Source organism: Moschus berezovskii, chromosome 17, assembly GCF_049115385.1.
Source record: "Moschus berezovskii isolate FMDL1 chromosome 17, NW_MosBer_1.0, whole genome shotgun sequence".
Classification (NCBI taxonomy): Eukaryota; Metazoa; Chordata; class Mammalia; order Artiodactyla; family Moschidae; genus Moschus; species Moschus berezovskii.
The window spans coordinates 62,347,945-62,362,661 of record NC_142476.1 but is presented as its reverse complement, the minus strand read 5'-3'; the positions used below and the strand labels follow the sequence as shown (position 1 = coordinate 62,362,661).

The 14,717-nt window shown below is 36.7% G+C and overlaps 1 protein-coding gene across 16 annotated transcripts in view; it reads right to left on the bottom strand.

Annotated features, from left to right (window-relative positions):
- CDC42BPA (CDC42 binding protein kinase alpha) overlaps positions 1 to 14,717 on the bottom strand; it is a 297,091-nt gene that overhangs the window by 87,204 nt on the left and 195,170 nt on the right. For 14 of the 16 annotated variants that reach the window (XM_088845512.1, XM_088845513.1, XM_055419752.2 and 11 more), the window contains 3 exons: positions 13,755 to 13,997; positions 13,390 to 13,500; positions 55 to 302 (listed from right to left, as the gene is read on the bottom strand). In XM_088845512.1, the coding sequence (XP_088701638.1) occupies positions 55 to 302; positions 13,390 to 13,500; positions 13,755 to 13,997 (602 nt within the window). The remainder of the gene's footprint in view (positions 1 to 54; positions 303 to 13,389; positions 13,501 to 13,754; positions 13,998 to 14,717) is intronic. The other 2 variants (XM_055419758.2, XM_055419762.2) reach the window with 1 other exon arrangement.

The following is a 14,717-nucleotide window of genomic DNA, read 5'->3' as shown; positions in this document are numbered from 1 at the left end:
CACCAAACAGGTATTCAACAAATAATTACTAGAGGAGTAAATAACGATTCTTACCTCTCTCTCCTGTTTTTTTCCAATTTGTCTTTCAAAATCATAATTTCTTTGTTGAGAGCAAGTTGTTGGCCTTCTGAATCATGTAGTTCTTTCTTCAGATTTTTAATTTCATTTGCATGTATTCCTTCTCTCTTGGACAATTCTTCTTCGTAAAAGATACTTTTCTTTTCCAAATCAGTCTTTAGTTTGGTTATTTCTTGCTGATGTTCTATGCTGCATACTCCTGGTGAGTAACTAATTTGTTTTTGCTATAGAAGGAATACAAGATTAGTTAATCTGTAAGAATCATAACATATCAAATAATAACTATAATACAAAGGACTGTTCATGGAAACGAATATTACTTTTGCATATTATTATATAGACTAATACTTTATTAAGGCTGTTAACCTTTTGTCTGTCATATGTTACTAATATTTTTCTAAGTGTGTATTCCTTTATTGTTGTAATTTTAGTCTGCTTCACACCAGGATTAAATATTTATCTATATTTCTAATGGTACTTATATAATCATTTGTTTTACATTTAAATTTCTAATTTATATATAACATTGTTTGTGTATGAGTTAGGGAAAACTCTAACTGCATCCTGTTTCTGATGTAGAACTAATAAAATGTTATAAACACATTTGTGTCTTTAACAGATTAAATTGGGGGAGAAGTGGTAAAGCTAGAATGCACAAAAAGAAAAGGGAGAAGGCTTCTGCAATGGTCCAAGGAAAAATGACAAAGGTCTAATCTAACATCTCCGTAATCATTCTAGGAAAAAAATGACACAATTCTTTGCATTTAGGTAGGGTAGAAAGAAGGAGAAATTTGGTTGAAAGCCATCTTTTTTAGAAATTAAGTTGAAATATACTCTTGGTACCAAAGAGAAAGGAAAATGTAAAGTCCTACGGCTCTTCCAAGTAGTGCTTAAGGTAAGCAGAAGCATATAGACAAAGGTTATGACTATAAGATTTCCTGAGTTTTGCACCTTTTCTATTTTGTTATATGCAATTTTCCCAGACGAGCCACAATAAAACTTTTAAAATCCAAAAAACCTTTGAGATTATACTTAGTGACAACAAGGAATCAAAATCTCGAGGGCAGTGCATCCTTTTTTTGAAGTCTGTATTAAGGGTAGGGACATATCCTGGAGTAGAAGGACATGCACTCATCTTCCTGAGAGAACACCAAAATCACAATTAGCTGCTCAACAACCATCAACAGGACAATGTTGGATCCACCAAAAAAAGATACCCCACGTCCAAAAGCAAAGGAGAAGCTACAGCAAGATGATAGGAGGGGGACCATAAAGAGGTTGAGCACTGAAGGATGGAAGCTTTTGAACTGTGGAGAGGGAGAAGACTCTTGAGAATCCCCTGAATTGCAAGGAGATCCAACCAGTCAATCCTAAAGGAAATCAACCCTGAATATTCATTGGAAGGACTGATGCTGAAGCGTCAATACTTGGGCCACCTGATGCGAAGAGCTGACTCATTAGAAAAGACCCTGATGTTGGGAAAAATTGAAGGCAGGAGGAGAAGGGAACAACAAAGGATAAGACGGTTGGATGGCATCACCAACTCAAAGGACATGAGTATGAGCAAGCTTCAGGAGTTGGTGATGCACAGAGAGGCCTGACACGCTGCAGTCCATGGGGTCGTAAACGGTCGGACACAACTGAGCAAATGAACTGACTGACTGAGGAGTGTTAATAATTTTATGTTTCACATCTAAGTCTGTGATCTAAGTGAATTTTTGTGAAGGGTGTAAGTTCTATTTATAGATTCTTTTTTTTTGGTATGCGCTGTCTGGCTGTTCTAAACTATTTGTTAAAAAGAGCATCTTTACTCCACTGTATTGTCTCTGTTTACTTTGTTCACAAAGGTCCGTCTAGTCAAGGCTATGGTTTTTCCCGTGGTCACGTATGGATGTGAGAGTTGGACTATAAAGAAAGCTGAGCGCCGAAGAATTGATGCTTTTGAACTGTGGTGCTGGAGAAGACTCTTGAGAGTCCCTTGGACTGCAAGGAGATCCAACCAGTCCATTCTAAAGCAGATCAGTCCTGGGTGTTCATTGGAAGGACTGATGTTGAAGCTGAAACTCCAATACTTTGGCTACCTGATGTGAAGAGCTGACTCATTTGAAAAGACCCTGATGCTGGGAAAGATTGAGGGCAAGAGGAGAAGGGGATGACAGAGGATGAGATGGTTGGATGGCATCACCGACTCAATGGACATGGGTTTGGGTAGACTCCGGCAGTTGGTGATGGCGTGCTGAGGTTCATGGGGTCGCAAAGGGTCGGGCATGACTGAGCGACTGAACTGAACTTGTCATAGATGCTGTACCTATATATTTTCTTGTCAATGCCATACTGTCTTGATTACTGCAGCTTAATATAAATCTTGAAGTCAATATTTCAACTGTGCTCTTTTCCTTCACTACTGTGTTGGCTATTTGGGGTTTTTTGCCTCTCCATTTAAGCTTCAGGCTTAATTGGTTGATATCCACAAAAGAACTTGCTAGAATTTTGACTTACATTGCAATAAATCTATAATTGAAAGTAGGAAGAACTGATATCTCGATAATACTGAGTCTTCCTGTCCACGAACATGGAATATCTCTTCATTTATTTAGTTCTTCTTTGATTTATTTCATTAGGGCTTTATAGTTTTCCCCATACACATCTTAAGCATATTTTGGTATACTTACATTTCAGTATTTCATTTTTGTTGGTGCTAATATTAATAGAATTGAGTTTTAAATTTCAAATTTGTTATTCATGGCTAGTATATAAAGAAGTGACCAACTTTTGCATATTAATCTTGTACCTGCAACCTTGCTATTAGTTCAGTTCACTTCACTTCAGTCACTCAGTCGTGTCCGACTCTGTGCAACCCCATGAATCACAGCACGCCAGGCCTCCCTGTCCATCACCAACTCCCAGAGTTCACTCAAACTCATGTCCATCGAGTTGGTGATGCCATCCAGTCATCTCATTCTCTGTTGTCCCCGTCTCCTCCCACCCCCAATCCTTCCTATCATCAGACTCTTTTCCAGTGAGTCAACTCGTCGCATGAGGTGGCCAAAGTATTGCAGTTTCAGCTTTAGCATCAATCCTTCCAATGAACACCCAGGATTGATCTCCTTCAGAATGGACTGGCTGGATCTCCTTGCAGTCCAAGGGACTCTCAAGAGTCTTCTCCAGCACCACAGTTCAAAAGCATCAATTCTTCAGCAATCAGCTTTCTTCACAGTCCAACTCTCACATCCATACATGACCACGGGAAAAACCATAGCCTTGACTAGACAGACCTTGGTTGGCAAAGTAATGTCTCTGCTTTTTAATATGCTATCTAGGTTGGTCATAACTTTCCTTCCAAGGAGTAAGCGTCTTTTAATTTCCTGGCTGCAGTCAGCATCTGCAGTGATTTTGGAGCCCCCAAATATAAAGTCTGACACTGTTTCCACTGTTTCCCCATCTATTTCCCATGAAGGGATGGGACCAGATGCCATGATCTTTGTTTTCTGAATGTTGAGCTTCAAGCCAACCTTTTCACTCTCCTCTTTCACTTTCATCAAGGGACTTTTGAGTTCCTCTTCACTTTCTGCCATAAGGGTAGTGTCATCTGCATATCTGAGGTTATTGATATTTCTCCCAGCAATCTTGATTCCAGCTTGTGCTTCTTCCAGCCCAGCGTTCCTCATGATGTACTCTGCATAGAAGTTAAATAAGCAGGGTGACAATATACAACCTTGACGTACTCCTTTTCCTATTTGGAACCAGTCTGTTGTTCCATGTCCAGTTCTAACTGTTGCTTCCTGACCTGCATACAGGTTTCTCAAGAGGCAGGTCAGGTGGTCTGGGATTCCCATCTCTTTCAGAATTTTCCACAGTTTACTGTGATCCACACAGTCAAAGGCTTTAGCATAGTCAATGAAGCAGAAATAGATGTTTTTCTGGAACTCTCTTGCTTTCTCCATGATCCAGCGGATGTTGGCAATTTGATCTCTGGTGCCTCTGCCTTTTCTAAAACCTGCTTGAACATCTGGAAGTTCACGGTTCACATATTGCTGAAGCCTGGCTTGGAGAATTTTGAGCCTTGCTATAAATGCCTTATTAATTCCAGGAGATTTTTGTTAATTTCTTTGATTCTCTACATAGACAATCATATCATCTGCTAACCAAGACAGTTTTATATCATTCTTCCCAATCTGGATACCTTTTTCATTTTCTTGTCTTACTGCACTAGCTAGTACATCCAGTATGATGATGAAAAGGAGTCGTGAGAGGAAAAATCTTTGTTTTGTTCTTGATCTTAGTGAAAATTTTCAAGCTTCTTTCATTAAGTATCATGTTATCTGCAGGTTTTTTGATAGATATTTTGTCAAGTTGAGTAGTCCCCCTCTATTCCTAGTTTACTGAGTTTTTATCATGAATGGGTACTGGAGTTTGTCAGATGCTTTTTCTGCAGCTTCTGATATGGTCATGTGATTTTTTATCAAATCAATGATGCATTACATTAATTGACTTTTAAAGGTTGAAGCAGCCTTGCATACATATATGGGATAAAATCCCATTTGGCTGCGGTGTATAATTCTTTTTATATATTGTTGGATTCAATTTGCTAATATTTTGTTGAGGACTTCTCCATCTACGCCTATGATGCACGTTAGTCTGTGGCTTTCTTTTCTTGTACTTTGGTTTTGGTATTACCATAATTCTGGTATCACAGAATGAGTTAGGAGGTATTTCCTCTAGTTCTATCTTCTGAAAGTGAATGTAGAGAATTGGTGTGATTTCTTCCTAAAATGTCTGGTATAATTCACCAGTGAACACATCTGGGCCTGATGCTTTCTGCTCTCGAAGGTTATTAATTAATGACTCAATTTCTTTAACAGGCAGAGCCTTTTCACATTATTTACTTCTTCTTAGTCTAGTTATGGCAGCTTGTGTCTTTCAAGGAGTTGGTCCATTTCTGCTAGGTTATCAAATTTGTAGGCAAATAATTAATTGTCCATAGTATTTCTTTATTAGCATTTTAATGTACATGGGTTGCACAGTGATGTCCTGTCTTTCATTTCTGATATTAGTGTCCTCTCTCTCTTTTCATCTTTTTATGTTTTTTATTTTACAACCAAAGTTTAAAAATATAGCAGAAAGCACAGCAGGCAAAACATAGATTTGCAAAAAATTTACCACAGAAAAGAATTTTAAAAGGTAAAAATTACAAAATGATGTAAGTTATACTGATAGGTAATTCCCCTTCTTTTCAAGTTTCCAGTGGAATTATTACATTTATATAAGGTATCCAAACTTCTGAAACAAAATCCAATCAAAAACCATAAGAATAATAAAATCAGAATCATCTCAATGCAAATTTAACATAAAAAATTTTTAATAAAATGTTAACATTTGTAACCTACTCCTGTACTGAAATTCAACTATTATATGAGCAACTTATTCCCAGAATGTAAGAATACTTTCATGCTAGAAAACTTCATATGATTTCTCTCAAATATAGATAATATATTAGCCTGGCCAGAGGCTTATTGATTTCATTGATCTTTTGTGTTTTTTTTTTTTTTTACTTTAAAAGTAGGTTTTTATTGCCCACTTGAACTTTTTTTTTAATTAATCAATTTATTTTAATTGGAGGATAATTTCTTTACAATATTGTGGTGGTTTTTGCCAGACATCAACATGAATTTAATAAGCTTTGGTTTCAATATTTTCCTGTTTTCAATTTGATAGATTTTTACTCTAATTTTTATTATTTTTCTTCTGTTTACTTTAGATCTAATTTGCTCTTTTTTTTCTAGTATCTAAGGTAGAAGCTAAGATGATTAATTTTAGATCTTTTTTTTTTTTCTAATATATGCATTCAATGCTACAAATTTCCCTGTAAGTACTGCTTCTACTACATCTGACAAATTTTGATAAGTTGAGTTTTCATTTTCATTTAGTTCAAAACATTTTTAAGTTTCTCATGAGATATTTTCTTTGACTCATTTTACTTATAAGGGCGGTACCTTATTCCCAGGTATTTTGGAATTTTCCAGCTATCTTTTTGTTATTGACATCTAGTCTAATTCCACTGTGGTCTGAGAGCAGACAATGTATGATTCCTATTCTTTTAAAATATGTTAAGGATTTGTTATGGTTTATTTTATGGCTTAGAATGTGGTCCATGTTGGTGGATATCCCACGTAAGCTTGAGAAGAATGTGTATTCTGCTGTTGTTGATCTACAGATGTCCTTATATCCATATGATTGGTGATGATGTTGAATTCAGCTATGTACTTACTGATTTTATACCTTCTGGATCTGTCCATTTCTGATAGAGGGGTGCTGAAGTTCCCAAGTGTGACAGTGAATTTATCTCTTTTTAAAGGTCTGCACTTCTGTCAGTTTTTACCTCACGCATTTTGATGCTATATTGTTACACACATACACGTTAAGTATGCAAGGTCTTCTTGGTGACAAACAATGCCTTTCTTTACTTCTAAAAACTTTCCCTACTCCGAATTTCACCCTGTTTGAAATTAATATAGCTACTCCTACTTTCTTTTGATTAGCGTTATCATAGTTTCATTAAAGTCTTTATCTTATCAATCAGAGTTGTTTTCAATTCCTGGTCTGATCATTTCAACAACCTTGAGTCTGGTTCTGATGTTTGCTCTATTCTAACTGTGTTTTTTGACTTTCAGTGTAATTTTTTATTGTTAGGTCACCATGATGTACAGAGTAAAAGGAACTGCTGTAAATAGGCTCTTAGTAATGTGGTGGAAGTTGTGTGGGGAGGGGAAGTGTTCTGGAACTGTAAGATTAGATATCAGTATGTTATTGAGCCTGGGCTTCTGGACCGTCAACTTAAGACAACCTTGTCAGCTATTCTCCCCCATTTACCTGTTTGGACAGGGTGACTACAGTGGGCTGGGCTGGGTTATTTCCCTTCTCTCAAGTTAGGTCTGATAAAACCGCAGCAAGTTAGGTTCTAGTTGAAGATACACCTTGTTAAGAAGGACAGACTGCTCTGGTACATTTGACAACTGCTACCCCTATTGTTAGTACAAGGGTATTTTCCTCTGACATTCACTGTGAAAACCTGGTAGAGCTCTAGGATGTAAAACTGATGAAAGTGTGAGGGCTCCCCAATGATGAGGGTCCCCTGGAGTTTTTGTATCTTAGACTTGTCTGCGCTGAGCCACCAGCGATTTTTCTGATCTCCTAAGTTGTGATTCTCTTGATCTGCGTGTCACTCTCTCCAACTTGGAGGGTAGGAGTTCATTCCGTGATACTACTTTTCTTACAAGTCTAAGAACTGTTGATTTTTTAATTTGTTCAGCCTTTTACTTGGTATCAGAACAAAGTGGTGATTTCCAAAGTTCTTACACACTAGATTGGAAACTGGCAATATTTTCTAAAGTTTTAAAATATAGGATCCTATGATCTGCAAATAGTTTTACTTCTTCCTTCCCAGGTTGGATGACTTCTTTTTCTTTTCTTGTCTAATTCCTCTGGCTAGAACCACTAGCATAATGTTAAATTGCAATGGTGAAATGGGCATCCTTGTCTCATTCCTAATCTAAGGCAAAATTTTTTTAAATCATTCATTCTTGAGTATGATGTTACCTGTGGGTTTTTCATAAATGCCTTTTCTCATGTTAAGTACATTCCCTTCTATTCCTAGTTTTCTGAGTGTTTTTATCAGGAAAAAGTGTTGCATTTTGTGAAATTAAGATGCATTAATTAAGATGACCACGTGGTCCCCCTGCTCACTTTGGTTCTTTTAATGTGATTTATTATATTGATTTATTTTCTTACATTTAACCACTCTTGCATTCCTGGGATAAACCCCACTTTGCCATGGTTTATAAGCTTTTTAATATGACTTTGGATTTGGTCTGTTGGTATCTTGTTGAGAATTCATGTATCCATATTCATTAGGAATACTGGTCTGTAATTTTCTTGTTACATTATTCATGTGGTTTTGGGATTACAGCAGTGCTGGCCTTAGGGAATGAATTAGGAAGTGTTCCCTATTCTTATATTTTATGGAAGAGTTTAAGAGGAACTGGTGTTAATTCTTCCTTAAAAGTTTGGTTCAGTTCACTAGTGAGTTATCTGGTCCTGGGCTTTTCTTTGTCAGGAGGTTTCTTATTACCAATTCATTCTCTTTGCCTGTTATAAGTCTGCAGAGACTTTATATTTTATCTTGCATTTAGATAATTTGCATGCTTCTTGATCTATCCATTTCATCTAGATTACTTTGTTGGCACAGAGTTGTTTAGAGTATTCTCTTATAATCCTTTTGCTTTTTGATGGCAGGTAGCAACATTCACTTTCACTTCTGATGTTAGTTGTTTCCTCCCTTCCTCCCTCTCTCTGTCAAGTCTAGTTAAAGGTTTCTCAATTTTGCTGATCTTTCAAAGAATCAACTTTAGTTTCATTCTCTTTATTATTATTCTCTTCTCATTTTATTGAACTCTGCTCTAATCTTTATTTCCTTCCTTCTGCTAGCTTTGTTTCCTTTGCTCTTCTTTTTCTAGTTCTGTAAGATATAAAGTTAGGTTACTGATTTGAGATTCTTACTTTTTAACAGAAGCATTTACAGCTACAAATTTGCCTCTGAGCACTGCCTTTGCTGCATCCCATGTGGTGTTTTCATTTGATTGCTGCTGCTGCTGCTAAGTCACTTCAGTCATGTCCGACTCTGTGTGACCCCATAGACGGAAGTCCACCAGGCTCCCCCGTCCCTGGGATTCTCCAGGCAAGAATACTGGAGTGGGTAGCCTACAGTTATTTTCTAATTTTCCTTGAGATTTCTTTACTTGACCTAGGGGGTGGTTAAGAGTGCCTTGCTTCATCAGCACATATTTTAACATTCCAGTTTTCCTTATGATACTGATTTTTAGCTTCATTCTATGGTGAAATTGGAGTAGATACTTTGTGTGATTTCAGTCTTTTTACATTTATTGAGATTTATTTTGTGGCCTAATATCCGGTCTATCCTAGACAATGTGTCAATCGCACTTGAGAAGAATATGTATTCTGCTGTTGTTGGGAGGAGGGTTCTATACATGTGTTGTCACTTACAGTTGGTTATATTGTTGATCAAGACATCTGTATCCTTATTTATCTTCTGTCCATTTTTGGAAGTGGGGTGCTACAGTTTCTAACTTTTACTCAGGAACTTTCTCTCTCTTCAATTCTATTGAAAAGTATTCTCAATAAATACTCAATAAATAAATTAGGTAAAGATTCCTATAACCTTTTAAAGGGGCCAAAATAAGTTTCAAAATTTACATGTATATACCTTTAAATCAAGACACTCCTACTTTTAGAAAATATCTTGAAGAAATGATAATAATTCTAAAATATAATGATAATATCCTAAAATTATGATAATAATCACAGCTAACAGTTACCGAGCCTTTACTTTGTGCCAGGCCATGGGCTAAGTATTTTGAATGTGCTAATTAATTTATTGGATAGTTTTATTTTTACCAGAAATTTTTAAAAGATACAAGAGATTATGAGTGCTTGATGATTAGGTTAATATATGTGATTGGAAGTCTTCAATGCAGCAGTGATTAGTAAAGGGAAAAAAAAAGGGAAACTAGCAGATAGAATGGTACTGAGAATTAGAAAACCTAGGTTTAAATTGTACTCTGTCATTTAAGACTGCAAATCCTAAACTCTTCTGAGTTTCATTTTCCTCAAATACAAATAATCTCTAAGATTTCTTTCAGTTTGCACCTTCTGATTCTGGTTTTTAACAAAAGCATTAAAATAGAACAAAGCCGTCCCTGACTGAAAGTTATTTGAGATGGTAATGCAGTGACTTCTATATACTAATTCTGTTCTAGAAGTCCAGATTTTTATGGAAGAAACATCTCTAATTTGGAAAGCTAAACAAGACCATAAAATCACAATTAATTAAAACAAATCAAGACAAACCAACAAGAAATAAAAGCTAGTTCATATTTGTATTTAAAGCAGAGAAAACTTACTTGCAACCATTATTATTCAATTTTCAGAGAAAAAGCAAATTCTAGCCAATTCTACCACATCATTCATTCACTGATTTAACACACTTATTTTTTAAACAAGTATTAAAAATTTGGTCCTGTGCCAGGATAATAATATACCAGCCTATGCTTTCAATAAACTAAGTCATAGTTTAGATGGGAGACATTTTGTGAATAAGCAATTATAATAAGAGCTATTGCAAATTTATTAACAAAATTCTAAAGCACCACAGAATAAGGAATACTTAAACTTCCTCAGATGACATTCAACTTAATTCTTGTATTTGTTGGATGACTAAGATACTAGACCAGGCATGCAAGGAGTGTGTGAAGGTAGTGGCTGGCAAACAATGCTGAGGGATATGCAAAGATTAGAGTCAGGAAAAGGCAGACATCATATTCAGATTATAATTTAGTGTTATAGGAATATGACGTCCATTTAATCCTAATTCTCTCACTTTGACATACATAATAACATTATTATAGCTATTAGTAACTGAGCACATGTGACATAGCAGCTTACATACATATATATGTACTCCTTATATAAAACCAACGAGATAGGGTTTTACAAATGAGAAAATTTAAGTCCAAGGAGACTAAATGTTTTGTCCAGCATTAAACAGCAAGTAACTGATGAGGCCAGGCTTTAAAACCAGATAGTCCAACTCTAGAACTGGCATAAGGATTTCCCTTCCTAAGCACTTCTGTTGAAATGTTTCAGTTCAGTTGAGTCGCTCAGTCGTGTCTGACTGTTTGCGACCTCATGGACTGCAGCACACCAGGCTTTCCTGTCCATCACCAACTCAAACTCATGTCCATAAAGTCGGTGATGCCATCCAACCATCTCATCCTCTGTCATCCCCTTCTCCTCCCATCTTCAACCTTTCCCAGCATCAGGGTCTTTCCCAAGGAGTCAGTTCTTCGCATCACGTGGCCAAAGTATTAAGAGTTTCAGCTTCAGCATCAGTCCTTTCAATGAATATTCAGAACTGATTTCCTTTAGGGTGGACTGGTTGGATCTCTGTGCTGTCCAAGGGGCTCTCAAGAGTCTTCTCCAACACCACAGTGTTCAAAAGCATCAATTCTTCAGTGCTCAGCTTTCTTTACAGTCCAACTCTCACATCCATACATGACTAGTGGAAAAACCAAAGCTTTGACTAGACGGACTTTTGTTGGTAAAGTAATTTCTCTGCTTTTTAATACGCTATCTAGGTTGGTCACAGCTTTTCTTCCAAGGGGCAAGCATCTTTTAATTTCATAGCTGCAGTTACTATCTGCAGTGATTTTGGAGCCCCCCAAAATAAAGTCTCTCACTGTTTCCATTGTTTCCCCATCTATTTGCCAGGAAGTGATGGGACCAGATGCCATGATCTTAGTTTTCTGAATGCTGGGCTTCAAGCCAACTTCTTCACTGTCCTCTTTCACTTTCATCAAGAGGCTCTTTAGTTCTTCTTTATTTTCATAAGGGTGAAATTTCACCACTTTCATATGGTGAAAATGCCATAAGAGTGGTGTCATCTGCCTATCCGAGGCTATTGATATTTCTCCTGGTAATCTTGATTCCAGCTTATGCTTCATCCAGACCTGCATTTCGCATGATGTACTCTGCATATAAGTTAAATAAGCAGGGTGGCAATATACAGCCTTGACGTACCCCTTTCCCGATTTGGAACCATTTTGTTGTTCCATGTCCAGTTCTAACTGTTGCTTCTTGACCTGCATACAGATTTCTCAGGAGGCAGGTCAGGTGGTCTGGGACCCCCATCTCTTTAATAATTTTTCACAGTTTGTTGTGATCCACACAGTCAAAGCCTTTGGTGTAGTCAATAAAGCAAAAACAGATGTTTTTCTGGAACTCTCATGCTTTTTTGATGATCCAATTTGATTTGATGTTGGCAATTTGATCTCTGGTTCTTCTGCCTTTTCTAAATCCAGCTTGACCATCTGGAAGTTCATAGTTCACAGATAGTTAAAGCCTGGCTTGGATAATTTTGAACATTACTTTGCTAGCACGTGAGATGACTGCAATTGTGCAGTAGTTTGAACATTCTTTGGCATGGCCTTTCTTTGGGATTGGAATGAAACTAACCTTTTCCAGTCCTGTGGCCACTGCTGAGTTTTCCAAATTTGCTGGCATATTGAGTGCAGCACTTTCACAGAATCATCTTTCAGGATTTGAAATACCTCAACTGGAATTCCATCACCTTCACAAATATCTTTGTTTGTAGTGATGCTTCCTAAGGCCCACTTGACTTCACATTCCAGGATGTCTGGCTCTAGGTGATCACACCATCATGGTTATCTTGGTCGTGAAGATCTTTTTTGTACAGTTCTTCTGTGTATTCTTGCCACCTCTTCTTAGTATCTTCTGCTTTGTTAGGTCCATATCATTTCTGTCCTTTATTGTGCTCATCTTTGCATGAAATATTCCCTTGGTGTCTCTAATTTCCTTGAAGAGATCTCTAGTCTTTCCCATTCTATTGTTTTCCTCTATTTCTTTGCACTAACTGCTGAGGAAGGCTTTCTTATCTCTCCTTGCTGTTCTTGGAACTCTGCATTCAGACGGGTTTATCTTTCCTTTTCTCCTCTGCCTTTAGCTTCTCTTCTTTTCTCAGCTATTTCTAAGGCCTCCTCAGACAACCACTTTGCCTTTTTACATTTCTTTTTCTTGGGATTGTCTTGATCACTGCCTCCTGTATGTCAAAAACCTCTGTCCATAGTTTTTCAGGCATTCTGTCCATCAGATATAATCCCTTGAATCTATTTCTCACTTTCACTGTATAATCTTAAGGTATTTGATTTAGGTCATACCTGAATGGTCTAGTGGTTTTCCCTACTTTCTTCAATTTAAGTCTGAATTTGGCAATAAGGAGTTCATGATCTGAGCCTCAGTCAGCTCCTGGTCTTGTTTTTGCTGACTGTATAGAGCTTCTCCATCTTTGGCTGCAAAGAATATAATAATCTGATTTCGGTATTGACCATTTGCTGATGCCCATGTGCAGACAAGACAGAGAGTCTAAGACATCTAACCATGCCTCCCATGAGATTACCAATGTTTCTCATCCAGGTATGCAGACCTTCATAAATATTTTAACTCCTTCCTAACAGATTTCTCCACTAAACACAGCCTTCCCTTTCCTTGCAGCAGATTAAGAAGTCTGCACCAGCTTCCTACTGATGAGAATTAAGAATACTATGTTTGAAGGATAGCTAGTTTTTACTCCATACCAAAAGGAGCACACAACTAATAATCCTGTTAAGCATAAAGGGGAGAAAATTAATTCAACTTGATAAATATGAAATCAAAAGTTACCTTCAGTCCCTCTAGCTCGTTCTCCAGTTGCTTAGAATAGTGCTCACTCTGTTCACGCAATTTCCTGTCTTTAGATGCTTCAGCAGCCACAGCTTCTGTACGAACTTCCAGCTTTTAAAGGAAAATGAAAAAAGCCAATTTCATGATTATAATTGTTTCTCTAATAAAATGTTTTCCCCGCGAGAATTTACCTTGCAATAGGGAGATAACTCAAATGTTGAAATTCATATTAAAAAACATTACCAAACTAAAAAAAAAAAACACTTTTTTCAAAAATTAAATGAAATATATATTATTTCACTAGTCTGAAAAAGCAGCTTTAATCACTACCCCATGGTCACTACAAAATTTGCCTGACTACTAACCTCTTTTTTGGCTCTTTCTGTTCTGCGCAGTTCTTGCCTTAAGCTTTCAACTTTTTGCATCACCAGGTCCACCTCTTCTTCCTTATCTCGGACATGGCGAGCAAGTTTCTGTTTTTGGGTGTGCAATTCTGTTAGCCGCTCATTGATCTCCATGAATTCCTGCATGGCCAGTTTCCTCTGACAGTGTGCGTCTTTCAGCTCTTTGGATTGGTTTTTTAATCGCTCACTAGCCTGGACTAGTTCCTACAGTTTTGTAAAAAGAATATAAGTTACCAATTCTGCAACCTAGGGACCAAATTTGGCCATCAAATTAGCTATCATGATGCCAAGAAGAGCCAAAATTATTCACCTTGGAATAAAATTAGAAGAATTAAACTACTTTTGAACAGATACTAGTAGCATGGTGCTCTGTTCACATTCTCAATTTCTTATGCTAACATTCTAACTGCAAAGATTTAACCTGATTTACCTTAGTTTCAATAAATAAATAAATGGTACAGAAATAAAAGATACAATGGTCAAAATAAAGATTTTGTGAAATGTAATGGCTATCTGTAAGGTTTAAAAGATTATATCAAATGATTACAAATGATAAAAACAAGGGTTATATTTGATGTGGGGACCAACTCTTGGGCCAGCAGCAAAAAGAAAAGCTAAACTCTCTAATTAAAATGAGAAACTGAGAAGGGGCTAAAGTAGACTTGGGTCAATAGAATCACCTGCCTCCCAGCAAAAAGAAATGCAAATCTTCTTTGAGGAAAGGAGTCTCAATGAAATCTAGGGTACTTTTTTTTTAAGAGAATACAAATATGAGCTCACAACCACAGATTATCCAAACACCCAAAGGACAAACAACTATAAGCAAACATTACAAACAATAAAAATAAACCCCAATGTATTTGGATATTAGAATTATCAGATACTAATATATTGCTATATACAATATGAAGAAATGAAAGGAAA